We start from the raw sequence: 26,135 nt of genomic DNA on the forward strand, positions 1-26,135 counted from the left end.
TGCAACTTCCCACGTCGGTCTCCCGTGCTTGCGACGCAAGTTTCGAGCCCTGGAGCGGGGCACGTGGCAACTTCCCGTTGGACCAAACATTCGTTTCCTCCGGAGACTTGGGGAAGTCATCCCGCGGTCGACACAGTCGGTGAAAGGCGATGCTTTTATATTGTTTATTATTGACTGCAGTGCTACAGAAGAACGCGGTATCTTCTCATTGCCTCACTCGCAGATCCCTCAAACCAGTCTCTATATATCTCCGTAGGAGCCGTAGAGGCCACTCACTCATCCAACCGTTACTAAGACCTTTCGATCAAGAGAAAGCTGAATCATAGCTTATTTCTTCTAGCTAGCGAGCAACAAGAGGAGGAACTGAGCTGCTGCTGAGAAGTTGAAGACAAGATGACAGTAAGTCCCTGCCGTGAACTCTTTCTGTGTTCTTCAGTGTGTTTTGCTGCTTGTTGTGATGAGATGTGCTGGTAATGTTCTCAGATTATAGAGATGTGCGTGCATATGGACTGCTCTGGCTGCGAAAGCAAGATAAGGAAGGCCCTACTGAAGCTGGAAGGTAGGATACGAAGCTGTGGTGAGATCAATTGGTCCTTCACATGGACGTAGAAACTTATCCTGGTCGATTTATGTGATGGTACAGGGGTACATGATGTGGAGATAGATATGGAGAGGCAGAAGGTGACGGTGACAGGGTGGGTGGACCAGAAGAAGGCGTTGAAGGCCGTGAGGAAGACCGGCCGTAGGGCGGTCCTGTGGCCGTATCCTATGAATGCGGAGGACGCCACCTACAGCCAGGCGTACTACCACCTGCAGCACCCGGCTCCGGCACATCACCTGATCTTTAGCGCTGCTCCAAAGTCCAAGTATAACTATCGGAAGCATGGGTATGACGATTCGAGCATGCATGGTTACTACCAGAGGCCACCCCACAGCCATATCATCGATGAGAAGGCACGCATGATGTTTAGTGATGACAACCCAAATGCTTGCTCGGTTATGTAGTTACTGCTCTAGTTCGTGTGTGACAATCCAGCTTCTTTGGAAGTTTTGGGGTCTGTCATCAAGCTTGCACTCGTGTGGATAAAGGAAAAGCATATTTGGTTTGGTTCCCAATAAGGGATTCATTCCCTTGTTTGCTGTCGATGATGTAAAGGCATATATGATTAGTAGTCTTCTTCTTTCTCACGTAAGAAAAGCTTCTTTGTTTGGTACACCTAAACGATTTCGCTCAAACAAAGATAAAATTCTGCAGCACACATGAAACTTGTGCAGAGCTCTTTTCCATTTGAGAAATACAAAAAAATTAGATGAGAATCTTACTCCACCTTAAATTGATCCAACCGTTAGGCTTAGATGCATAATGTCGACGACAGATGCTTGGGGGCTGTGTTGAGCGCCAAGAGAGTGATCGAGACAGCCGAGGTAATGGAACGGGGACCCAGAAATCTCGAAGCCCGCCCTACACGAAGTGCTGTAAACCCCCTCAATTGATGCGGTCCAATAAAAGGCCCAAATCATGTGCTGGAACGGAAAAGTAACAGGTGAAGAAACGGATCACCGTGATGCGGCGCATCCGACGGTACCTGGAGCCCGCATCGAGTTTCTCCCGAATCTTGACGCAACGGCTATTTACTGGCGGGGAGAAGACGGGTTGTTTTGTTGTCTTCCGCCTGCTGTCCTCAAAACCGGCTAAAATAGGAAGCCGAGTGCACGACTGCAAGCGATCGAGGCCAGGAGGAGAGACGAAGAAGAGGAGATCGATTCGATCCGACCTCTCACCATGGCGTCGCAGAGAGATCGTGAAAACCACGTCTACGTCGCTAAGCTAGCAGAGCAGGCGGAGCGCTACGACGGTGAGGACCCCCTCCTTTCCCCCTTCGAGGTCTCCAGACCATAGGGCCGATTAGACTGGGGTCTTGGTGGTGGTTTCTGGTGCAGAGATGGTGGACGCCATGAAGAAGGTGGCGAACCTAGACGTCGAGCTCACTGTGGAGGAGCGGAACCTGCTGTCGGTGGGGTATAAGAACGTGATCGGGGCTGGGAGGGCCTCGTGGAGGATCCTCTCTTCGATCGAGCAGAAGGAGGAGGCCAAGGGGAACGAACAGCACGTCAAGAAGATAAAAGAGTACAAGCAGAAGGTGGAGGCGGAGCTCTCTGGCATCTGCAGCGACATCATGACGTTGATCGATGAGCATCTCATCCCGTCCTCTGTCGCCGGGGAGTCGTCAGTCTTTTACTATAAGATGTGAGTCAGATCTGAGATCTTTATGGCGGGATTTTGGATGAATGCGTGCTAGATCTGGGGATCCATTTCTTTTGCTTGATTTGGCTGTAGGAAGGGAGATTACTATCGTTACCTTGCAGAGTTCAAGACTTGCAACGAGAAAAAGGAGGCTGCAGATTACTCTTTGAAAGCATATGAGGTAGGAGTTTTCCGCCTAGATTTGACTCTCAAGTTTTAGGTATTATCACTAATTTTGGTGCTTTTTTTAGTGACATTTTGATTTTTCCCTGCTCAAAATGATATTTTAGGACCTCTGCATAAGAATCAATGATATGTGGTGCTTCATTTCCTCCCTATATGGTCTTTGTATTGTTTACAATGACTGACTTCTAGCTTGCTGAGAATATCTTTATTTTTTCTCTTGGGATCTTCTGCTTGTTCTTAGTTTGTTGTCTCATCTAGTAATAGAGGAAGAACAACGTTCTCAGTCTATTACTTTGGCTCTCTCATAGAAAGATACATTTTATCTCAGATGGTAAATGACTGTTCTAGCAATCTGGTTGATCAAATTACTAGAGATGGGTGGAGACAGAAGAGAGAAAAGGAGTATCTGCACAGAAAGCATAATATTTGTATTGTTTCTTAAATAGGCAGCAAAGATGCTTGATGCAAACTTCACTAAAAATCAGAGATAACAAAGACCCCCCAAATACAGGGATCTCTAACTCTGGAACTGCATCTCTGCAAAAATTGCAAGTACAAGAGATGTCACAGTGATAATGTGTTGATGTTACTCGATCTTCTCCTAAAATTGTTGGCTTGGCGGAAATAATCATTTTTTGCACTTTATTAAATATTCTTTATTGGAGTCTACTCTTCAGATCTCTGATCAGTGTTCTAGGGCAAAAGGTGGAGTTGCTGATTCATGACATTTGGCCAAAGGAAAAGTGACACATGTCAATCATCAAGCTTTATACTATTTCCTAGGTCGAAATTGTCTTGTGCACATATAGCCATTTAAGTTTATTTTGGTACGTAATCTCTATCAACAATCTACAGAAAAGCTTACAGTCAATTGCGCGAACATCAAAACATAGACTCAGAAACCTTTGTGGCATTTTTTTCTGAGGCATCAGTTATACTAAATATGTTATGCTTCTCTTTGAATTTATTTGGAATATTACTTTTATTTCTGCAGTTCTTTTTCAAGATTTTATTATGGTTGTGGTCGTGGTTGTGTTAGCTAATGTCTACACCATGACAGTGATATAGTGAAAACCAAATATATTGGGTGACATGCTGCACTAAGTTTGCATTGTGATTGCACTATGTTTACACTTTACATAGTAGTGTGTTATCTTAGAAACTTTCCTGAATGTCTCAAACCTGTTAACAGGCAGCTACCAGTACAGCTGAGGCAGATCTGTCTCCTACACACCCAATTAGGCTGGGTTTGGCATTGAACTTCTCTGTCTTCTATTACGAGATTATGAACTCACCTGAGAGGTATGACCTGTTACAGATTTTCTCATTATTCTGTTGTTCTTGCGACAGATTTCATGTTAATTAAACTTTCTTTTCTCAGGGCTTGTCACCTTGCCAAGCAAGCTTTTGATGAAGCAATTTCTGAGCTTGATACATTGAGTGAGGAATCTTATAAAGACAGCACATTGATTATGCAACTTTTGAGGGATAACCTCACATTGTGGACCTCTGACATCCCCGAGGATGGAGGTAATAGCAACTCTAGTATGGGTGCTGTCTTGAATACTACTGCGTCAAGGAGTCTATATTATGCTGTTGTTTTCTAATTTGGCATTTTGGTGTGTGCATAGCTCTATACATGAACTTGAACTATAGACCTATTTATTTATATGACCTTGAAGTGTCATATTTAGACATTTATGAATCCTTCCCTTAACATTGAGAATGTCTTCAATTTAGATCGAGAATATGTATCTTCTGCTGATTAAATGTGATTGAAGTTGCAGGGTCATATGAATATTCTTGCCTTGAAAGCTGACCCAATGTATGAAACAATAATGGAATAGTTGCAATCTTATCTTAGGCTTCTTCTGAACTACCATGCTAGTCATAAACTATCAAATAACTATCATTGTAGTTATACTATGCATCATATTACTACCATCTGTGGTATGTATCCTTCAATGAAATATTAAGTTGTAGTGGATTTTCATTACTACTCTATGCTGTTTGTGGACTTTTCTTCTGATGTTTACCATGCCAAAACATGTCATCAAAAGCTTAAGCTGACATCATTATTCCTATATCATTGGCTATTTTCTGAACTCCTCCCTATGAATATATTGATTTCTAGACCTCCGAATCAATTTATGCAATTAAAGACCTTTTGTTGTTGTCCCCTGACTGTTGTTTTTGCTTATTGGCCACTGCAGAGGATACTACAAAAATTGGCACGGGTGAAGATGCACAGGTAATTTATTCAGGCTTCTTTCATTGTTCATAACTTTGTAATTCTAGAGGTTTCAAGCTGAAGTCTCTCCCAGTACATTTCCCACGTATTCATATTTTAATCGCTGGCTAACAAATTTTACAGTGAGTTCTACCAGCTGAAAGCTAGGACAGCAAGGATAAGGTTGCTATGGGAACATACATTCTGGCCTATATGGGCTGGTTGCAGCTAATTTTAAAGTCTAGCTTGCATTCTTATGCCTGTAGTGGATTTTTGTGTCACTGTTGGTATGTCCCAATGGGATGGCTTGAATTCAACTAAATCTGCAGCTTATTACTTCACTGTCATGTTTGTAGTACATCTATCAACATCACAGTGTGGCTGTGTTTCAAGTGTTCCCTAAATTGTTGCTATGGAGTGAAAAGTAGATCCTTTTCTTTGTTTGTGTCTACTGTAATTAGTTTTTAGGGTTTGTCTTTTTGTTTGTCAAGTTTGCAGCTTTTTAGTTTTCTCCCACAAGAGAATGGAAAGTAAGCCTAAACACTAGACTTCTAGACTTCTTCACTCTAGGATGTTGCTATTTAAAATGGCATCATGCTGGGAATTCATTTGATGACTGTATCATACACCCTACTTGAACTGAGATTGGTGTTCCCATTTTGCCATCTACTGTCAAGTGATTCTTAACTAGAATTTTGGGTGTTGATTCAGATACAAATTATTTGAGGCATTGCTTCATTTCTATATACATGTCTTGATAACATTAAAAAGGTTTGTAGGGAGATACCTCTGTTTAAGATTTTCCGTTAAATTCTCTGCTGTGCATTGATTTCATGCTTTGATGCCTCAAAGACCTATAGAAGTGCTAAGAGAACATATTAGTAGATGAAATAAACAATTACTTTCCAGAGGCGTTTCTAAATCAGGGGCAATAATATCAATACACATTTGATTGAGGTTGGAATATTACCAAAATAACTCAGGTAAACAACAATAATTGAAATATAACATTACCCGACTTCTCAATTACTTAGGAAGAAAAGTCATGATTCATATGAACTTTCCTAATACCTATGTACTGCCTCATTTGCTGAGTTCTCCTTCTCTTTTACATCAAAGAAGTGCTAATTTTTTACCATGTAGTGACTAAGAATTAGATTCAGGGCAAATAGAATATGCTAAAGAAAACAAACACAACATCCAGAATTCAGCAGGACTTGAATCTAAGCAGAGGCTAGAGATCAGCCAAATGTCAATTGTTACTAAAACACAATGTAACTGCATAGGTATCTAAATCATTTCAGTTAAAATTATGTCCTAACAGATAACTAAGATCGGTCATCAAGGTTCTTTGACCCTTCTCGGCCAAAGGAAAACATATAAATTTTATGTTCCGGTTCGAGCATTAAAGCCTGCTGATGAGATGAATAGATGCTCTTAGCTGTGCCAATGCAGTATAACCTCGAAATGAAATATCATTAGATGGAATGCCAGTAAGTTCAGTTGTTACTAAACCCAAATCCGTCTGAAGCAGCTCGTGGTACACGTGGCCTCACCGGTGTCTTTGAAGGACTCACCCTGAGATGCAGGATTCTCAATTCATGTTAGTTCAAAGAATTTCACATGCATTAGTTAAAGAGCAGTAAGAATATTGCCTGATGGGTAGATCTCCTAAAATTGTGCCGCTACAATTCAGAGCCATGATTGCACTTTCTGCCTGCATTCAAAGAAATGAATAATATTTTCAACATACCAAACTGTTGTCCAGCTTCATTGAGATGCTCAGAAAATGTAAAGATTGAAATGTAGGCATAATTTTTAGTCAAGGTATAATATTCAAGAGTAAGTTGTAATGTCTTTTTTGTTCATATTTTTCCTTCTATAAAAAAACATGTTTCTTATTATTATATTCAAGGCATATATTTTTGTTCATAATTTTTTTCCTTGTAAGACAATCTAGAATTTCACTGCAGAGGAATGAAATGAATAGTATATTGCTTCTTATTGCGGGAAAAAGGATAGTATCTTCCTTTTTAGATTCAACAAATTCCTTTGTCAAGAAAACCTCTTACTGCAACAGTCCTGCCTTAAACGAACTTGTTTGATGTTTTCTTTTGAAATGTACACAAAAAAAAAAAATCACAACTAGAAAAGTACAAGATACAATCAATATAATCACACCTAATGGAACACTCAAGCATTGTAAAGCAAGTTAAGTTCAAATATAAATAACATAGAACAAAGAGCTACCCATACAACTTACAGCAACCAGTTTAAAAATTGAATAAACCGGATATATTACATCACAAGCTCAACACCCAAAGAGATTTATGCAGAAACAAGAAATTGAACTTGTAAAAAATGATTGTGAACGAATGGCACATATCAATCTTGTCCAAAAGATTCATAGGAAGTTAGCAGGAGAAATTCAATAGTAAACAACGCTAATTTTTTTGTTTGTAAGAAGGTGCTAATTAATAAAACAATTTGTCTTATAACCTAAACAGTGTAAAGAAAGAGCTAGAATATGGAAAGAGGATAAGGTTTTTTAATGGACAAAATGGTAGCACTCAACTGTCAGAATATCTGCCTCAAATCTGGACAGTCTTAGCCATCAACTTCTAGTGGAAAAAACTAAATTGCTCTTGCGTATATGTATTTAGTCTCAGTGAATAAAAAAGGTTACAATGAACTTACCTGAACAAACTCAACAAATGCAATACACATCGAGTGTACATTATCACCAAGTAGTCTCAAACGAGAAACCTGTGCAAAAAAATTACACTAACTAATAAGATACTATTACAAGCTTAATAATGTCAAGCACTTAGCTTTAAAGTGGTCATTTAGGGCAGTTATCTAACCTCACCACAAAATTGTTCAAAGAAAATTTTAATATCCATTTGAGTGACCTGCATCAGGACTAGAAGAATAAGTCCTTAAAAATGATCAACATGATCTTCGATGAACAATAGTTTTGACAGAATCATAAAATGACCTGCAAAATCACTTATAATTATCATTGTTCCATAATCAGAATCATAAAATCAGATTTCGTAGTTATGTTCTAGACACATGCCCATTAGTAACTAGGGAAAAAGATGGATCATAGTGCAGGAAGCAGAGATCTGTCACCTTCTTATCGATGTTTGTACAATAAACTGTCCTTACAACCATTTTCTTTTCATCCTCGGACTGCATCAAAATTTTAGCACTCAGAAGGACATCGGCAAGCATAAACTAACAAAGTGAAGTAGCATTAAACAATCTCTCTCTTTTTTTTTCTTTTTTTTCTTCTTTTTTCTTTTCTCTAAACAGTCTCTACAAGTAAAACTGTATGGGTGTTCACATGAAATGAGCAACCGTAATTACTTTAGGAAGAAATTTTGGATTCACTGGAAGAATTGCAGTCTTTGAAGGTAATACTCTGACAGGATAATAACCTAACATCGTCCCACCAAGATTCAGTGCTGCCCTTGCACCATCTACGAGGATAAAACCATTCTTGTAAACTGAGATGTGATACATGCATATCCAAGAAAACTTTGACAATCATATAAACTTACCCTCATCAGAGAACTCAATGAATGCAAATCGTAGAACTGAATGGGGGTCACCACAAATTCGGCAATCAACCACCTTCAGTAAGAAAATACTTAAAATAATCAGTGAAAGAACATCAATAAGCATGTGATAAGTTCATTGTGTCTGCAGTGAAAGAAAAAAGAGATGGATAAGAAAGAAATATCTTCTATTAACAGTAACATTTATGGACAGAGGAAAAACTCCTTTTCCCTAATATTAAACCAACTTATCTATTATCCTCCAAAGTGCAGAAACGTAACCTTCTCCCAGATTTGCTAATAATTTGGTTGGCTTAATTCCTGTTTCGAGTTGGATAAGAACTTTATGTACATTAAGATTTTCATATATCTTAGATCTATATTCAACAAAAAGGAAAGGTTAATGAAAACATTGTTTATAGATTGAGAATGAGATGATTAAATATGAAGAGTTCCGTCATGAGTTGTGTGATTACCATGTAACTATTAGACTAAAGAATTATAAAACAATTATATGGTCAATCATGTTTTGCAAACTGAGATTTGGAACAATAAAGAAACAATATCTATAAAAAGTTTGTGTTGTTAGGATCAGGATTCAGGAAATTAAGGTGGATATATGGAATTTCTAAAATATTTTAAAAAATGTTTCATTTATGAACAATAAATATAGCTTCCATGCAAAATAGAATGAGTGATAATCAATTAAGACAATACAAACATAAATGTTTGATTAGATGACGAGCCAACTTGGATGTGGTGTGAGTAGAATAAGGCCCAAGACAACTTTACTACAAACAATAAGAAGAGATATAATTTATCTTAGTATGGCTAGGATCTTACCTTACATAAAAGTTCAATGGTGGGAAATTATCCATATAGTTGGCCTGAGATAGTTGAGGCATTATTGCTAGTTGTTGTTATAGTTGTAATTCCTGTTGAGGCATCACTTTGCCGGTCTTGTCAAATGCATTTTGTGGACATGTTAAGTTTAATTTTAGTGGACACAACTTTTTTATTCCTCTCAGTATTGGGAATGCCAGAGGATGATAACAGGGAAAATTATAAACCCATATGAAATCAAGAATTAATTTTCTAACTTGGTCTTTCAGTTGCTTTATGCATTTAAGAGCTAAAAAATTGATTTGAACGAGCCTCATAATGACAAAGGGCATGCATCATCAAAGAGGAAGAAACTGCATAATCTTTAGCCGCAAGTGTGGGACTTTTACAATGAATATGTAGGCCTGCGAGTCTCTGTCGGAAAGATATGACAAGCTGACCAGGAACCAATCTTAACCAAGATCAACAGCAGATTAACTTGTTAAAGGACAAGACTTCTATCTGTTACTGATAGTCCCACACTTCCAAAGGTCATTTCACATTTCCTTGTTTCAGGTGCCAAAATGGGTGCTAAAAAGCATAGACTGTTAAAAAAGAAATTTCCTATGGCAAAGTCATGGAAAAGCTAAATGTGTTCCTTGGTCAGTAAATTGGAGGGAAGTCAACAGATTAAAAGCAAAAAAAAATGAAACTCCAACCAGTTTAGCATTATCCGGTACAGGAAAATATATGATCATTCCAGGTTTTGTAAAGCATAAGTAGGAAAATTCTAATAGATTTTGTGATTTCTGAAGTTTGAGAAACTTACTGGTCCACAATTAGAAAATAGTTCAGCAAGATTTTCTTCAGTTACCTGATATTCATCAATAAACGATCCACGTTAGCACAACAAACACTAATACTGAATAATTGATCAAGTCATTGTTCATGATTATATGAAAAAGGAAACAGGCAAATTGACCAGAACAAGTAACATTCACAAGAGTGAATGATCAGGCTTATAAAAGGTTTTTGATGGACTCACAAGCTGATCAATGTCAGAAACATATACAGTTCGCCTGATGCTATCCTCCCTCTCAGCTCCCCGAGGTCTATTATTCGTCCTCCTCTTCCCCTCGTTAGAACCATTTCTTCTCTGCCAAAGAACGAGCGAAAATGCAGTTCAACAAAAAGGATTCATTTCAAGCAATTTCTCGAATAAAAATTGATATATTTTTTCTCCAATTCCATGAATGTTCTAACAGATCGCGGTTACTTTCCAATTCAAAGTAATATCAATGAGGTTCTATATTCTCAGAAAAGGATGGACAAAGCTGGACAAATCCAATATCCTTTGAACCCTACAATTCAAGCCATCTAAGCTTAATATCCAAATTGCAGTAAAAGAAAGCAACGAAATCAAATTCAAGAGAAAAAGAATCCAAGTAACTACTCTGCGATTAGGCTGATCATTCGATGATCCATCTCCGCTCGATTCCTTAGTGCCACCATTGTTATTGATCGGTTCACTATTGTAATAAAAGTCATTCCACGATACGAAGATGGGCGCATCGGCCGAGAGCCGGCCGTCAAATTTGCGGTGACCACCGGCGGCGTCACCGGAGGCAGCATGAGAGGAAGGGAAGAACTCCTCGGCGGACGGGTTCAATTTGGAGAGCAAGTCCACCAGATTCTTCACGTCCCTCCGGTACTCCCTCTCTGCCTCCGCCTCCGCCGGCGACTGGCGGTGGATGAACGGATCGTCCGACCCGATCGCCTTCTCGGCCACCGCGGCCATTTTATTTCCCTTCACTCAAACAAACACCAACAACAACCTAATCGAGAACCGATCGAATCGGACAATACGACCGATCAAGCAAGAAACGATGCTGGCTGGCTCGCTCACTTCTCTCGCTTATTCCTGCGGGCTTGTTTTGGAAGATTGGAAGACTGAGATGGCAAATCGAGGAGAGAGGAGAGAGATAGGGGGCGAGGGGGAGAAAGGTGAGACGAACCCGACGGAGGGGAGATGTTGCGATTAGCTATAAATAGATGGATTATTCGCTGCTTGCAGCGTTTAGTTTGTTACTCTCACTAAATGAGAAGGGACAGATAGACCGAGAGAGAGAGAGAGAGAGAGAGAGAGTTCCCATTTTGTTGAATACTGTTTATAAATAAGATTATACCATATCATGTTAAATAGATGAAATAGGAACAGACAAGTGTGGTTAATTCATCAATCTCCAATTAATTTTAGGATTGGATTACAAAAGATTGTTATCGAGAGCAGATAATAATAAGTAAGCATTGGAGATGAATGAAGATGGAAGCAGGGCAGCCCAACTTCAAAGGAACAGCAACGCGTCAGCCTCACAAAGCCTGCTTGTGAACAAATGGTGAGAATGGAATGACACGGATGAAAGACGGATATATGATAATGTCCATTAATGCATGTATTTGATTTCTTAGTAGAAATCGATCGAAGCGTCGATGGGTCGCCGGAGCGTCGCTTCGGGTGCAGGTTATGATAGCATCGTACGGCGGGGATTGGATCGAGGGAGGAAGGGGCAGCCTCTGATGCCCGTGGAGGGGTACCGGTTTGACGGTCAACGGTGAGGCACGTGGGGCGAGGGCGTACGGACTGGGTTATGCGACCGGCGCTACTCGTGCGCGTTGGGTTTTGTGATGGGGTTGAGAAAGGACGAAGGCCGTCCGATTGCCGGGATCAGCATGGATCCCTCCGTGTTGGGTGCCTCTTACATTGATATCTACCCAGCTTTCAGATTTCGTAGTTGACGTGGTGCACCCCATCACTGCATGAAACCTTAATGCATTAGGATGGGCCCCGTCTTTCTGGTTGTAACATCACCTTTACAACACACGATGTGAGCCCCCACATTATATGATATGTCTCTTTTGATCCCACACAACCTGGCTACTAGCTGTGGGTCCCATCATCAATCTGCCAATCTTGTGCTCTCCTCATTTTATTTATTTTCTTCTCCCCATTTTGTACACTGTGGTGAGAGATAGGGAGTGTGTTCTTTTTTTCTGTGAAGGCACCAACACTTCATTAATCTCATATTTATAGAGGAAAAAGTTGTTCGTTTTCACCTCTTACGTGATCTTTCTCTGCGTCTCGCGTCCTCATCATTGTACATAAACAAAAAACCCGTGACACATGGAACATCTCAGAGCATCTGTAGCGAGAGAGAGGGCAAGAGAGAGAGAGAGCGAGAGCGAGAGACCAATGCTAGCTTTTGAGAGAGTAACCTCTCCACCTGGTGGAGTTGAACGAGACCTGTGACCTACCAAGCACAAGAGAGAGTGTCTCTGCGGCAAAGCATGGCACTCTTCCCTGGGGAGAGAGAGAGAGAGAGAGAGAGAGAGAGAGTACCCAGTTTGAGTCAGCAGTGCCACCACCTTGGCATATGATTTGATTGCACTGCTGGTGATTAGATCCTTTCGGAACTTTCATTTGGGAAGAGAGAGAGAGTCTGTGTGTGTATGGAATGCATGAACATGAGCTTTTCATTTTATGGAGTTGTTCACTGACCTACACCATCATCATCGCCACAATCACTACAGAAAGGAGCTGTAGTGTGGAAAGGTAGAAGAACAGATTAAAGAACCAGGGGATACAGAACCTTTTCATGTTTCCATCTTTGGTTACCAGCTAAACATGAACCACCTTTTCAGGGACATCTTTTAACCACAGACCTCTCCACCATGGCCTCCGGTGCTACTTCTCAAACTGCCCAAGCCTGTTGTCTGCCAGCATGGTTCTGCAGGCACACCTTTTGTACTCGCACCATGTGAACTCCCTGTACAAGCTCTGCTCTCCTTCCCCCATCAGCAGTGGCAGAGGTGCCAATCTCTCTCCGGAAGGTGGCCCCCCAAAGTAGACCATGGAGACTCTGGACTTGGAACCATTGGCCAACACCCTGTGCCTCACACTCCTGAATCTCCCATTTGTCAGAACCTGCAGTGAACAAACTCCCAGTCATATATATATGTATATATATATATATATATATGATGATGATGATGAAGAACAAGCCCACAGAAAGGAAGGCATGGCTAAGACAAACTCCCAGCCCTTCAAATTCAACATACTTATAGAAATGGGTGTCACAGGCTAAACATGTGGGGTCCCATCGGATGAAGACCTTAATTAATGTTTTCTCGAATAAAAGTTCCTATCTCATAGCTACCTAATCACATCAAGGTTGCTGTCGCATCGCTCCACCCTGTGCAGTGTATGCAAGGACCATGGTGCTATATTTAGCTTTTTACCTTTCTGACAGATCAAGGGTGTGAAAACTATGCTACCTAGTGCCATTGGTATCATCAAAGTTGATTGCAGCAATCAGGTTCGGAACATATATATGAACTATGAACAACATGTTCATCACCTGTAAGGAATCACCAACATTGATGAAAAAGGATGCTTGGTCGGGAAGGACGGAGACCCAGCTGCCATCTCTCAAGGAGATCTCCAGTCCCGCAATGTTGTTTGACCTCAGCACTGATATTATCTGTGGGTCAGTGTGCTCTCCAAACCCTGTCATGGTACCATTAAACCCCGGGCATGGGGGGTAATGGTTCAGCCTCAAGACCGAATCACTCTCCTCGTCCATGACAAGCTTGCTGAACACATTCCTTGGCTCAATCTTCAGCCCATCAACCATCAGCTCCAAAACTTCACACGCCAGCTTCCTGACTGCTGATATGTACTCGTTCAACGCAGAGCTGCAAGATGGCCACCACGAAAGGCATCAGTAGCTAAAGACAAGGAATTATTGCAAGATTGGGTGGGAAGCAGCAAAGTAGTACCGGAAAGAGCTTGCCGATGCGTCCATGAGGAAGGGTAGTGACATGGGCTTGGAGGTGATCTGCATGAGGAGGTACTCTACCCACCCCATATCTCCATTACTACCAATAGTCCTACTCCCGTAGCCGAAAGGAGTTGCCGGCCCGACACGCTCCTTCTCTGCCTGCGGTAGCGCGAAGAACTTCATCGCTTCTTCTTCTAGACTTGCAATGAGCTCCATGGGGATCCTATGGTTGGTGACCTTGAAGAATCCGAGCTCCTCGCAGGCTCTCACGAGGAGAGCCTCGGAGCCCGGCTCCGACAGGTCGATGACAGGAATACCGGAGAAGTAGGGGCTTGGTTTTTGTGGCCTCGGGAGGGAGACTTGTCCGAGAGCTGGTTTTGTCAACACCACCATGGCTCTTGGAACAGCAGAAACAGAGCAAGTCTTCCTTGGGAACAGAGAACAGGGGATCGAGTTGGGTTAGGCTGTGGTGGACGATATCGCTGGCTGGCTTATATAAGGGGGCAACAATATAAGCGGTGGTTGAAGTGTTTTCGTGGAATCCAATAGTAACTCTCCTTCCTTTTCACTGTTGGGTGCTGTTCCTCTGAAAAGGATGGAATGCAGAGCTGCTCTCTCTCTCTCTCTCTCTCTCTCTCTCTCTCTCGGAGAGTCGTATGCATCACCATCGATTCTTTTAACGTAAATATAGTCATGACCATAGTGGTCCAAATAATATCTTACTCCTACTGTAACGCGAGAGGCAAGGACCAGTCCATGTGTGCCAAGACTTCGCCGTCGTCCTCGAGAGTCACCACTATCGTTCATCCGATAGGCTGGCCATGAGTCCTGTGATGGCATCTCTCTCTCTCTCTCTCTCTCTCTCTCTCTTGAAGTCGTAATTTATCTCGAGTATCTTGTCTCATAAATGAGACGTTTGAATGAAAATAACAGGAAAAGATCAGGTAATGTCATAGGATGGATGACAGAAGCAGAAATGATATGACGACTGACTTCTCCTGCTCGGTTAATATACACTGCTCCTGCTCAGACAATGTTACATGCAACACGATATCATGTTGATCGGAACATACCGGATCTGGCACGGTGACCCAGAAAGGGCTCGACATGTGATGTGGGCAGCCATCGCGTCGACGGCCGACGTGGTCACCTCCCCGGCTGTCGGCTAATTAATGCGCGTGCAGAGAAGGCTGACATTTGTGCATTTGTACAGTGACAGATAGGGTAGATTGATGTCCAGGTTCTAATTGGCCATTCCGAACCCCTCATGACTCGGCAATGGTAAGTAATGACAAGAGACGCACAGAGAAGAACGAGTGATCACTGCACATATCGAACAGTCTGGTTCTGGCTGGTGTTAGGCAGTAGAGTGGTCATCTGGTCATCAGTCACGTTGGTTCCGTATCGCCCACAGTTCCATTTCAATAGGAGTTGCTGGCTTATCCTTCGCCATGGGGCGTCATCGGTTTGATTGTATCGGGTGATGGATCGCATCGATGGGATGGCCGTAGCGAATACAGGGCTTGTTTCTTTGGGGACAAGTAGAATTTGAGGGTCCTGTTGACTATTCATCAATAGTTCTTGAGTGAGCGACTTGAAAAGGTGGAGAAGGTTGAGTTCCAGCAAATTTTGTTTTCATAGATGTCAGTCTTGTCTTCTGGAACAGTAGATTTGGATCTGAAATCGACTGCCTGTGTCTTTGGTCGCTCAAGGACAGTGACCTGTTATAATGATTCATCACTTTCTTCTATTTCTTTCTTCTTTTTTCGGAGGAGACCCCCCCGCTTTCAAATGAATCATGAATCATTTCGTTTTATCGTCATGTCGATTTGCACCACCAATCAAGGAGGGTTATCATGTCGATTTACGGATGCACGCGGTGGCCGTGGTCGAAAACCAAGAGCCCATTTGCAACCGGAACTCAGCTCTGGCTGTGTCGATGTGTAGCCCATCTGCAACTTCAGCGCTGTGAACGCAAGAGTTCTGTTCATGTTTACATCCATCGCATGTATAAACTTGATTAAAAAAATATTTTATTTTTCTGTAACCAGTCTTTTATATCACATGAATGGAGCAGTATCCGATCAAATGAATCACGAATAATCATCAGCCAGAAAAATAGAACTATCGAACTCGATACTTGACGCAAGATGTCTGCCTCTGTTCTATAGCACCCAGGAACAAGAGGAGAGGAGGCACATAACCGGAAGCCCACTCAAGGAATCACACTTAACGCAGGGAAAGGGCAACGATGGACATCAAGGAAGCCAAAGCCACCGCGCGAGCGCCTGGAGTAGCCGCGATGGCTCCATTCTCCATGGCCGGTGCAGGACTGGGCGCCATGTGGTGCTCCTGCGCGCTCACCTGGATGAGTGCCAGCACAAGCAGCAGCAGGGAGGCCTTCACAGAGCAGCTCACTAATGCCATTCAGAGAGAGAGAGAGAGAGAGAGATTGGTCTTTGTGAGGGAAGCAGCAAGCAAATACGCAGGCGGCGGGCATCATTTATGGGGTTGGGGTTGGAGGAAACATAGCCGTTGGAAGCGTCTCGATTTGGGCCGCGCAGCGAAGTCTACGGAACGTTGAACGGTAAAATTAGACATATATGCCGAACGAATTGGCGTTGACGTGACAACAGATTGTTTTAGCTTGGATGTCTCGTGGGTTTAGGATTCTACGCAATTGTTGTGATGGTCAATAGTGGGGTATTGAATAGTTTGGCGATCAATGGTCATGCAGAGCCATGGAATCCTTCCCTGTTCTCTCTACCTCTGCCTCTGAAGTCACATATCATAGGTGAAATCTGTGCTCAAGCAATTGCAAAGATTCAGTAACATCAAATGATCATCTTTTTCGAGTTTTGGGCACATAAGAAGGCCATCAGATTGTGCAGCCTATCCCAATACTTAATCGAATCAACGAGAACGCGGTGTTAATTGCTACATGACACACTCACTGCTTCATGCCTCCACTTTGATCGCCTCTGTGTCGTTCTCTTCGTGAGCCGCGTCGTAGGTTGCGTGAAGACCGACGAGCACATAGTAAACCAGCATCACCGCTGTGCAGATCCCAAACCTCACAAATGCTTCGTAGCCGAGCGAACCCATCAGGAACAGGTTCGTCGCGATGGAAAGCGACGGCAGCCATGGAACCAGGGGAACGCCCCACACCTTCGGCGCCCGCTGCTGCGGAACGAACACCGCGAGGCCTAGCGTACTTAGAAACCAGAGTGGCATCGTGATCGCGTATCCGATCCAGCCTTTCGGGTTCGAGTTCCAGTAAGCTGATACGCCGACGGACGAGGCAACGATCACGGCTAGGAAGAAGACTAACTTGAAGAGATTGGCTCTCGGGGTGACTTCTCTGTTGTAATATCTCCTTACGAGCAGTGCCAGCGCCACGAGGGCGAAGATGAAGAGGGTGCTGATGGAGGAGACGGTGGCGAGCACATCCAGGCTCGAGAAGAAGGCGATGCAAGCGCTGGACATGGTGACCAGGAGCGTGGCGTAGACGGGCGTGCCGGTCTTGGGGTGTACGAGCGCGAAGTAGGGCGGGATCATGTGGGCTCGCGCGATCTGCGTGGTGTACCGCCCCTGCCCCAGCGCGCCGACGAGCAGTCCCGTGGTCATCCCCTTGAGCGCGCCGAGTGCCACCAGGTACTTGGCCCACTTCATCCCCGCTGCGGCGAACGCCACCGCGTAGGCCGCGTTGGGGTCGAGCTGGTCGAAGCGCTGCATCATGACGAGCACGAGCGCCATGACACAGTACACGACGGTGATGGCTGACATAGAGCCGACGAGGCCGAGCGGGACGTCCCTTGCCGGGTTCCTGGTCTCCTCCGCCATGGTGGCGACCATGTCGAAGCCGGTGTACGCCCAGTAGACGACGGCGGCAGCCTCGAACACCCCCTTGGCGCCGTTGGGGAAAAGGGGGGCCAAATTAGCCGGGTCGGCGTGGATGAACCCGGCGACAATGATGAAGCCGATGACGGCGACGCTGAGGAGGGAGGTGATCCAGTTCAGGGTGGAGGTGCCACGCGTGCCGAATATGGCAACGGAGGAGCAGGCTATGAGGACGACAACGGCGATCGGGTCAAGGAGATCGAAGCCGGCGGCGAGGGCCGGGGCATGGATGCGGAGGGAGTCCGGTTCGCGGCCGAGGAGGGTAGCGAAGTAGGAGGTCCAGGAGCGGGCGAGACCTGCAGCGCCGACGAGGGCCTCGAGAAGGATGTTGGCGGCGGCAAGGTAGGCGAGGAATTCGCCTAATTCGATGCGAAGGTACGAGAAGGAGCCTCCGGCGGAGGGGACGTCGGAGGCGAACTCAGCGTACACGAAAGAGGAAAGAAGGGCGGAAAGGCCCGCGGCCGCGTAAGAGAGAGGGATGGCGGGGCCGGCAGCGAAGCGGGCCTCCTGGCCGGTGATGACGAAGATGCCGGTGCCGACGACAGAGCCAAAGCCAAGCCAGGCTAGGTCCCACCAGGACAAGCAGCGGCGGAGGCCATGCTCGCTGCGGCGGGGGAGGGCGAGGAGTTCTGCCGCGTCGGTGGAGCGGTGGAGGAGGCGGTCACGGAGGCGTGGGCCGGTCCGAGAGAGGGCCGTGCGGTACGCCCCCCAGTTCCGGAACGATGGTTCCGGGAAGAAGTCGTTCTTGCTCCACCGCCAGTAACTCCGCTCCTCGCCTGCTGAGATGGAAGCGGCGCCGTGGCTCACGTCGCCGCCGATCGCTTCCATGGACGGAATCACGGTGTATATTTGTGATTGGAACTTGGGCTCCAATATATATTATCCACATAATAATATAAGATCCCCTTCCAATTGCATATGCCTCGAGAAATTTGTAAATTAGTTCCACAAGTCCGTGTATTCTTAAAATACGCTTCTTCCATATCTGCATCAGTAATACGGTATCAAAAAACATTAAAATCATGATTTTTTGTGTGCATATACTTATAATAATATAAATATGTGTTATTGGCATAATTCGTTTGACAACTGGCAGTATCTTTGGATGTTAAGCAGAATCTGTGCTATGATCTTGCTAAGATCGAGTTATGGGAGGATGGCCGTGGTTCAATGAATCTGGACCAGAAGCAATTGCCAGCTGGCTCGTCGGTGCACGTTTATGTTTCGGCTCACAATGGAATTAGATAGATAATTAGCATCCCTCTTTTGGTAATGCAAGTATTTTGCCATGATGGTATCGCCGTCATGTGCCCTTCCATAATAATTAATATTACTGAAATCATGCTGATGTTTCCAATCATCAATACAAGTACACACACCCGTCTGCTAATGACAAGTAACGAAGCGCCCATCCGTGGCTTCATGCCTCGCCTCCTGCACCAGCTGCTGCTTTCCTCTCTGCTTCCGCTAAATCTGGTCTTTGGTACTGCCCGTGCGCCATGTCGTAAGTAGCATGGAGTCCAAAGAGCAGATAGTAGATCAGCATGATCCCAGAGCAGATCCCAAACCTTAGGAACGCCTTGGATTCCAAAGAGCCCATGAGAAACAAGTTGGTGGCGATCGACAAGGACGGCAACCATGGCACCAGCGGAACCCCCCACACCTTCGGCGTCCTGCACTGTGGCACAAACAGCTGGAGTCCCAGAGTGCCGGCCACCCACATAGGAACCAGGATCACGTACCCAATCCACCCATGGGGCCTCAGTCCCCAGTAAGCTGAAATGCCCGTGGAAGAGGCAATGATGACCAGAAGGCAGATGACCAGCTTGTGGAGGTCCCTCGGAGTCGAGACGTCTCGCCGGTAGTACCGCCTCACGAGAAGCGCGGTGGCCATCATCATGAAGATGAAGAGAGTGCTCACGGAGAGTAGAGACGCCAGGACGTTCAGGCTTGAGAAGAGCGCGATGCAAGCGCTGGAGATGGTGATCAGGAGAGTAGCGTAGATAGGGGTGCCGGTTTTGGGGTGGACCAGAGCGAAGAGTGGGGGAATAATGTGACTCCTGGCGATGTGAGTGGTGTAGCGAGCTTGCCCGAGCGCGCCGACGAGCAGCACGGTGGTCATCCCCTTGAGAGCACCGAGCGCGACCAGGTACTGCGCCCACTTCATCCCCACGCTCTTGAATGCTACAGAGTATGCCGCATCCGTGTCGATGTCGGTGTACTTCTGCATCATGCTGAGTGAGAGGGCCATCAGGCAGTATATTGCCGTGATGACGGACATGGAGCCGAGCAGGCCCAGTGGTATGTCCCTCGAAGGATTCCTCGTCTCTTCGGCCATGGTGGCGATGTTGTCGAAGCCACCGTAAGCGAAGTAGACGATCGCCGCCGCTTGGAATACGCCTTGAGCACCGAAAGGAAGAAAGGGCTTCAGATTGGTGGGTTCTGCGTGAGCAAAACCGGCAACGATGACGAAGGCTATCACCACCGTGTGGACCGCCGAGGCGATCCAATTGAAGTAAGAGGTCTTCTTGGTGCTGATCATAGCGATGGTCGCGGTGGCGAAGAGCACCACCACCGCAATCGGGTCCAAGAGATTAAAGTCCTTGGCTAGATTGGTGTGGATTCTTAAGGAGTTCTTGGGGAGGTTCAAGAGCGAGGTCAAGTAGGAAGTCCACGAACGGGCCACGGCGGCACCGCCGATGATGCTCTCCAGAATCAGATTAGCCGCGGCTATGAATGCGGCGAAGTCCCCCAGCTCCACTCTCAGGTAAGCGAAGGAGCCTCCGGCGACCGGGATCTCGACCGCAAACTCGGTGTAGCAGAAGACGGAGAGCATTGCGGAGATGCCGGAGGCGACGTAGGACAGGACAATAGCAGGGCCAGCATGGTCGTGCGCTTCTTGGCCGGTGAGGACGAAGATCCCGGCGCCGATGACGGAGCCGAAGCCGAACCAGGTGAGATCCCACCAGGTGAGGCAGCGCTTCATGTCGTTGACGCTCTGCCTTCGGAGGTCAACGAGCTCGGTGGCGTCATCGGATCGGCCGACGAAGCGGTCCCTGAACCGGCGGTGCGTCTGGCCGAGCGCTGATACATAGGCCGGCCAGCTCTTGAAGGACTCCTCGGGGAAGAAGTCTTCCTTGCTCCATCTCCAGTAGCTCCTTCTCTGGAACTCAGCCTTCGATCCTTCCATGGAGCTCCCCATCCCGGTTTCTCGATGGCTCAGCCTCTTCTGCTGGTGGAGTGCTTGATATATAGACAAAACAGAGGGGGCAATTCATAGTCTTCCACGGGTAAACGACATCACAGGAATTGTGGAAATCGTCGGCTCCATTGTTTGATAGTTCATCGTTGAAGGACTTGTCATGGGAGTCTGGCTCATGCTCACGGAAGATCGAGCAAGATTTGGAATCCAACAGTCCTTCAGTGGGAAGCTCCTCTACAATATGTGTGGAAGGAATCCTTTCTTCATCCAGATTATGGAAATTTCATAGAAGGGGAAGGAATATAGAGACAAACTATCGATATGGACATCTGAGGCCTCAGCTTGCCCGTAGAAGAAGACGCATAGCTTTGTACTATGGCCATGGATATTTTCCAACATCAGTCATAAATGCAACGTCTGATCCCACATCACCGATGGGGTCCCCTGGGTTGGACGATACGCCAAGTTGCAAGTGCCAGCCGCACATCGGTGAATTCAGGGATGATGATGATGATGGCCTAACGAGGGAGACTTGCACTGAACCAGTGCAAATTTAGCCAATGTTTCGACGCAATCTAAACGTAGGACATTTCTTCACTAGGGGTTGACAAAAAAGTCCATGTTAGGCGGCAAGCAGGAAAATGGGGGGTTGACGACGGCTGCCTATGACAAGCCCATCCTTATGTCAATAATAGAGAGGTGGGACCCTAAAATGGCATTAGATGGTTGTTGAGTCCATCTAAAATATATATTATCACACGTAATCATATGAATCTATAAAACAAAATAAAGACAAGTATCTTATGATCACGTGACAACCTTTTTAATCTCATTTATGTTGTTGTATATGTCATTCTAAATATCCAAATGTGTGGCATGAAAAAGATTGATGGACTCAAAGTTATGTTATACTAAGGTTTGATCTATGACCTACGAGCTTGACCCCATGATATTAATAGTTGTTAAGCCGGTTAAAATAGATTGGATCAGCTCTCTCTCTCTCTCTCTCTCTCTCTGTTAGGTTTAAGGGTGTAATTCTTTTGTTTAAGATAACTTATCAGATTTTTTATGCTATTGCTTAAGTGTTTATTTTAAATCATATAGAGATTTAATAAGTCTGTAACCTTTTTTTCTCCTCTCCAAAAGCCATAAACGTCTCAGATTATTCTATATAATTTTTTCTTCTAATTCATCATTTAAGAAAATTGTTTTAACATTCATTTGATGGGTTTCCAAACTATGCAATGTCACGATTATAATTAATAGTCTAATTGACGTTATTCTTGTAATCGAAAGCCATAAGGAGTTTTATCCTATCCTTTTCATGGTATTTTGTTAAAAATGTGATTAGCCTTGCTTTCCCTCACAAATTCTAGGATAAATCAGAATTTATCAACGATCATCTCTTTAAAAGTTAGATTCTTACGTTTAGCAATACCATTTAATTAAGATAAATATAAATTAATACTCTCCTGACATGATACTACTCCGTTTTCTTCACCTCTATCACTTTGAATTACTTTGATCTATTTACTAAGTTGATTCTCTACTTTATTCTTATAATATTTAAATACTTCCGAAACCTTATTTTTATTTCTCAGTAAATACTATCTTATGCTATCATCCATAAAAGTAACAAATTACCTTTTTTCCACCTCTAGCGTGCACAAACTTCATGTCACATATACCATTGTGAATCAATTCTAGAGGTTTGGTTTTCCTTTCAATTGAATGAAAAGGTGTCTTAGCCAATTTGGTCTCTACACATATTTCACATGTATAATTAGGATCAACATATAATGAAGGCAATAAATCTAAATTCATTAATTTTCATAAAGTATTAAGATTTATATGTCCTAATTTACCATGTCATAAATTTGAGGACTCACTCAAGTAAACAAAAGACTTATTTTTATTGAAATCACTGTGTACAGCCATTACTTTCTCTTTGTTCATCTTGGGTTCTATCATATTTGCCTTTGACTCCTTTGCCAGTCTCACAGATTTCCTTTCTGAAGTCTGATGCTTTCCTCTATCCTTAATCTTTTGCTTGTGCTTTAGATATCTTTCCACGTCTTTCCAAGCAGGTAGTGATTTTTCAATAATTGTAGCAACGTGATATGTTGTATAATATATTGTCCAAACCATTGAGGATATAATTTTTGCACAAAAAATCACTCCTACTTTCACACATTTCATTACAATGAACTTCTTTGGCTTTTCCTCATGAGCAATAGAGACAAAATTAATTGTCATTGACACTCAATAAATGAGTTCTAAAAGAAGAAAAAAAATTGTGTTAATATTGTTGGGGTGAAGGTTGTATTTCTTTTATTTAGAATAACTTGACTGAGAGAAAATGGCTAACTCGAATGGAGAATTTAGATTAGATTAAAAATGATTTGATCGAGACAAGAGTTTGATTCTTTTTTCTTAAGATGAATTTGACTTAATGATCATTTTTTTTCTTACAATAGTAGTACTCCAAATTACAGGAACAATGAATTCCATATGCTTTTGTATTCTCTCTTTGATCGATGTCAAATGAATTCAAGAATGGAATTTGATTTTTTCATAGGATGAATATATACATACTCTTTAGGGTTAAAAGATATATCCATTCATGTGAAAATTTATACGTATGCGGATGAAAATTTTTTAATTCATTTAATAATAAATTTGACCTAACATTTCCAATATATTTTACGCTACTGAATAAGTGCCTATGAAAGGTTATTATAGATTATGCATTTCGTCCCTGATAATTAGCTCTTGAATTACATGCAATATTTATATTTAACATATTTTTTCGAATCTTAATCTGTCACTTGATGTGCTTTTAAATTTTATTATATTAAATAATGTATAAAAAGAATATGCGTATATTAAGACTTGAGACATATTACGATATATTAACCAAATGATGTCTCAAAAGACACATAGGATTGTGAGAGTTCGGAATATGAGTTCGATCTCTCATAGTGATGTTGGATTGGATTTTGATTTTGATTTTTTTACATTTTTTTATGTGTCTATCCCATCTCTATTAGAACAAAGTTTAAATGCTTTTTAATCAGATTTTAGACTCAATCAAATAGAAAATTAGATAGGGAAACAGGTGAATCAATTGCTTACCGCTCTCGTAATCAAACAATCAACTCTAAGAGACTATTCGATAGTGATATGGGTGATAATTTCTTAGCAAATTAAATGCTAACCAATCTCTTAATCAAACCATAAACTACAAGAGAAAATTAGGTAGTGATACAAGTAATTAAATGCTAACATTTAACTCAATTAGGTGAGAGAAAATTAGGTAGAAATTTCTAAGCCAATTAAATGCTAACATGTGATTACATCCGCTCTGAAATAGTCCACTCTAACACGATCTATGATGATATTAATTATACACGTTAATCAAATTCTCACACACTCTATCTTTTTATCAAAGTTCGATGATGTTATGAAACTATTCTAACAAATTAACTCTCCACTTAATCTTGTATAAAAGATTATATGTTAACCCGCCTAGAGCTCTCGGAGTCCTCCAAATCCTACGTCACCTCTCTTCCAAATGATTTGGGCATTAGAGAAGGCTTCTATTAGGCATGCATCTAACATAATTTCCATAATACTCTTCGTTAAACTAAATAAGCTCTCGATGCTAGACTTGAGATAAGATTTATAAGAGCCAAAGTTGACTCTAATCTTAATACCTCGAATACTGAATTCTACCTTGATGGTGCATAATCTAGACAAGATATAATAAAAAATCCTATAAAGATAATTTTGATGAAGGAAAAAAATGAAATTCAAATTTCACTATTTTCATTATGAATTTATGGATTGTGATAATTTTACACAAATCTCTGACTACTCTTTTATGTGTCCTTCAAACTTCTTATTTTTTAACAATAATTATCTCAATGATTGATGGGTTATAAGGGTATCTTATGAATGAATATATGTTTGTTATCATAATCACTCTTGATAAATCAATTTGATGAGGAAAACTATTATTGACGTCTTGGTTAATTCGATGTGGTCTGAACTCATATGTATAGGTTTGTTTATGGTGCTTTCGAGGTAGAAACGTTGAGCTCTCGAGATACCACCTATATGAAGATAGAGGTCGGGAGAGGTTTCCCTACTCGATCACTCCAATGCCCAAGTTAATTATCCAAGATATATGAGTATGGATGCGAGTAGTCAACAAAAGTAAGCCCTCCCCTTCTCGTGCTGAAGATGAGCTCTTATACATTGTCACAGAGGGATAAAATATTCTGAGAAGGCAACATCTAATAACCTCCGACAACCTTTCCTTAGCTTGTTGTCCACATGGGCGATAGGGGGGTAGCCCATAACTGTATACTTTGGACTCTTGTTTTAGTGGGCAAGCGGGTAGAGGGTGTCCCTCGCCTTTTCTTTTCGCCTCGGACATCGGGTAAATGGTCATAGGATGACCCTTGTCCACATGGACTCTCTCTCACAGCCCACCTCGATGGTGAGCAAAAGAGGAGGGATAGGTGGGTGATGGACCCTCATCTCTGCCCAAGACGTGGAGGTCATGAGACACTACCTCTGCCCTGACCCGAGTGGTAGAGGTCGTAGATAAGGAAAGGAGGAACCCACTTTCGTGCCACATGTAGCCCACTTCAGCTCCTCTCGTAGCCCACCTCAACGATGAGCAGGAGAAGAGGGATAGGTCATGATGGGCCTCTATAGCTTCCCTATTGTGGACCTAATGCTTGATGTGGGTCTCTCAAGGATGAGCAGAAAAGAACCCACTTGTACACCAATTGTATCTCACCTCGGCTCCTCTCACAACCTGCCTCAACGATGAGCAAATGATAAGGGGCAAGTGGGTGATGGATGACCGCCTACAGCAATCCTCTTATCACCTATGGCCATCGTCACACCATAGAGATCGATAAGCCCAACTGTTAGTTATAAGTGGTTTGTAAGTCAATCACGTGAGTGATAACCCGTGTGATATGATACATACTCCTTTTGCTTATTATGTATTTAGTATTTTTTTTTACTTTATATCGTCTATTATATATATTATGATATACATGAATCTATGCAATGAGAATCAAATCGTGATGAGATCATGATAATGAGATCGATTCGCCTTCAAACACTAACC

The 26,135-nt window shown here is 43.2% G+C and overlaps 6 protein-coding genes across 6 annotated transcripts; 2 read left to right on the forward strand and 4 right to left on the reverse strand.

The window, feature by feature from the left end:
• Nucleotides 1-241: 241 nt before the first annotated feature.
• Nucleotides 242-1,188, forward strand: LOC135678776 (heavy metal-associated isoprenylated plant protein 28-like). The gene is made up of 3 exons (XM_065191927.1): nucleotides 242-399; nucleotides 484-559; nucleotides 644-1,188. The coding sequence occupies exons 1-3, from the start codon at nucleotides 394-396 to the stop codon at nucleotides 1,003-1,005; spliced, it is 444 nt and encodes a 147-aa protein (XP_065047999.1). The 5' UTR covers nucleotides 242-393; the 3' UTR covers nucleotides 1,006-1,188.
• Nucleotides 1,189-1,652: 464 nt separating this feature from the next.
• Nucleotides 1,653-5,100, forward strand: LOC135678775 (14-3-3-like protein D). The gene is made up of 7 exons (XM_065191926.1): nucleotides 1,653-1,856; nucleotides 1,942-2,248; nucleotides 2,339-2,426; nucleotides 3,624-3,733; nucleotides 3,813-3,961; nucleotides 4,645-4,682; nucleotides 4,806-5,100. Exons 1-7 carry the CDS (start codon nucleotides 1,784-1,786, stop codon nucleotides 4,806-4,808), a joined length of 768 nt encoding a protein of 255 aa, XP_065047998.1. The 5' UTR covers nucleotides 1,653-1,783; the 3' UTR covers nucleotides 4,809-5,100.
• A 785-nt stretch (nucleotides 5,101-5,885) lies between these two features.
• On the reverse strand, nucleotides 5,886-11,128 carry LOC135678774 (polyadenylate-binding protein-interacting protein 9-like). The gene is made up of 10 exons (XM_065191925.1): nucleotides 10,500-11,128; nucleotides 10,092-10,202; nucleotides 9,876-9,920; nucleotides 8,228-8,300; nucleotides 8,034-8,146; nucleotides 7,797-7,856; nucleotides 7,526-7,573; nucleotides 7,359-7,427; nucleotides 6,317-6,378; nucleotides 5,886-6,239 (listed from the first exon to the last, which is right to left on the reverse strand). The coding sequence occupies exons 1-10, from the start codon at nucleotides 10,842-10,844 to the stop codon at nucleotides 6,161-6,163; spliced, it is 1,005 nt and encodes a 334-aa protein (XP_065047997.1). The 5' UTR covers nucleotides 10,845-11,128; the 3' UTR covers nucleotides 5,886-6,160.
• Nucleotides 11,129-12,552: 1,424 nt separating this feature from the next.
• LOC103991620 (gibberellin 2-beta-dioxygenase 1) lies at nucleotides 12,553-14,452 on the reverse strand. The gene is made up of 3 exons (XM_009411126.3): nucleotides 13,883-14,452; nucleotides 13,462-13,798; nucleotides 12,553-13,028 (listed from the first exon to the last, which is right to left on the reverse strand). The coding sequence occupies exons 1-3, from the start codon at nucleotides 14,275-14,277 to the stop codon at nucleotides 12,789-12,791; spliced, it is 972 nt and encodes a 323-aa protein (XP_009409401.2). The 5' UTR covers nucleotides 14,278-14,452; the 3' UTR covers nucleotides 12,553-12,788.
• Nucleotides 14,453-16,713: 2,261 nt separating this feature from the next.
• Nucleotides 16,714-18,675, reverse strand: LOC135678778 (cationic amino acid transporter 5-like). The gene has a single exon (XM_065191929.1). It carries the CDS (start codon nucleotides 18,610-18,612, stop codon nucleotides 16,843-16,845), a length of 1,770 nt encoding a protein of 589 aa, XP_065048001.1. The 5' UTR covers nucleotides 18,613-18,675; the 3' UTR covers nucleotides 16,714-16,842.
• A 417-nt stretch (nucleotides 18,676-19,092) lies between these two features.
• On the reverse strand, nucleotides 19,093-21,242 carry LOC135678777 (cationic amino acid transporter 5-like). Its single transcript, XM_065191928.1, has one exon. It carries the CDS (start codon nucleotides 20,984-20,986, stop codon nucleotides 19,205-19,207), a length of 1,782 nt encoding a protein of 593 aa, XP_065048000.1. The 5' UTR covers nucleotides 20,987-21,242; the 3' UTR covers nucleotides 19,093-19,204.
• Between the last annotated feature and the right edge of the window lie 4,893 nt (nucleotides 21,243-26,135).

The sequence above is a fragment of the Musa acuminata genome, chromosome BXJ1-7 (genome assembly GCF_036884655.1).
Source record: "Musa acuminata AAA Group cultivar baxijiao chromosome BXJ1-7, Cavendish_Baxijiao_AAA, whole genome shotgun sequence".
NCBI lineage: Eukaryota > Viridiplantae > Streptophyta > Magnoliopsida > Zingiberales > Musaceae > Musa > Musa acuminata.

Bases quoted from the DNA above. Each gene is read 5' to 3' on its own strand.
- LOC103991620 (XM_009411126.3), bottom strand. From the start codon at position 14,277: ATGGTGGTGTTGACAAAACCAGCTCTCGGACAAGTCTCCCTCCCGAGG. The intron at 13,799-13,882 runs GTACTACTTTGC...GCCATCTTGCAG, and splicing joins GCATCGGCAAGCTCTTTCCG to CTCTGCGTTGAACGAGTACA. The intron at 13,029-13,461 runs GTGATGAACATG...TGTTCACTGCAG, and splicing joins ATGTTGGTGATTCCTTACAG to GTTCTGACAAATGGGAGATT.
- LOC135678777 (XM_065191928.1), bottom strand. From the start codon at position 20,986: ATGGGGAGCTCCATGGAAGGATCGAAGGCTGAGTTCCAGAGAAGGAGC.
- LOC135678775 (XM_065191926.1), top strand. From the start codon at position 1,784: ATGGCGTCGCAGAGAGATCGTGAAAACCACGTCTACGTCGCTAAGCTA. The intron at 2,249-2,338 runs GTGAGTCAGATC...ATTTGGCTGTAG, and splicing joins TCAGTCTTTTACTATAAGAT to GAAGGGAGATTACTATCGTT. The intron at 3,962-4,644 runs GTAATAGCAACT...TGGCCACTGCAG, and splicing joins TGACATCCCCGAGGATGGAG to AGGATACTACAAAAATTGGC.
- LOC135678776 (XM_065191927.1), top strand. The intron at 560-643 runs GTAGGATACGAA...GTGATGGTACAG, and splicing joins GGCCCTACTGAAGCTGGAAG to GGGTACATGATGTGGAGATA.
- LOC135678778 (XM_065191929.1), bottom strand. From the start codon at position 18,612: ATGGAAGCGATCGGCGGCGACGTGAGCCACGGCGCCGCTTCCATCTCA.
- LOC135678774 (XM_065191925.1), bottom strand. From the start codon at position 10,844: ATGGCCGCGGTGGCCGAGAAGGCGATCGGGTCGGACGATCCGTTCATC. The intron at 7,857-8,033 runs GTAATTACGGTT...ATTTTGATGCAG, and splicing joins ATCCAAAATTTCTTCCTAAA to TCCGAGGATGAAAAGAAAAT. The intron at 6,379-7,358 runs GTAAGTTCATTG...CTTTGAATGCAG, and splicing joins CATTTGTTGAGTTTGTTCAG to GCAGAAAGTGCAATCATGGC.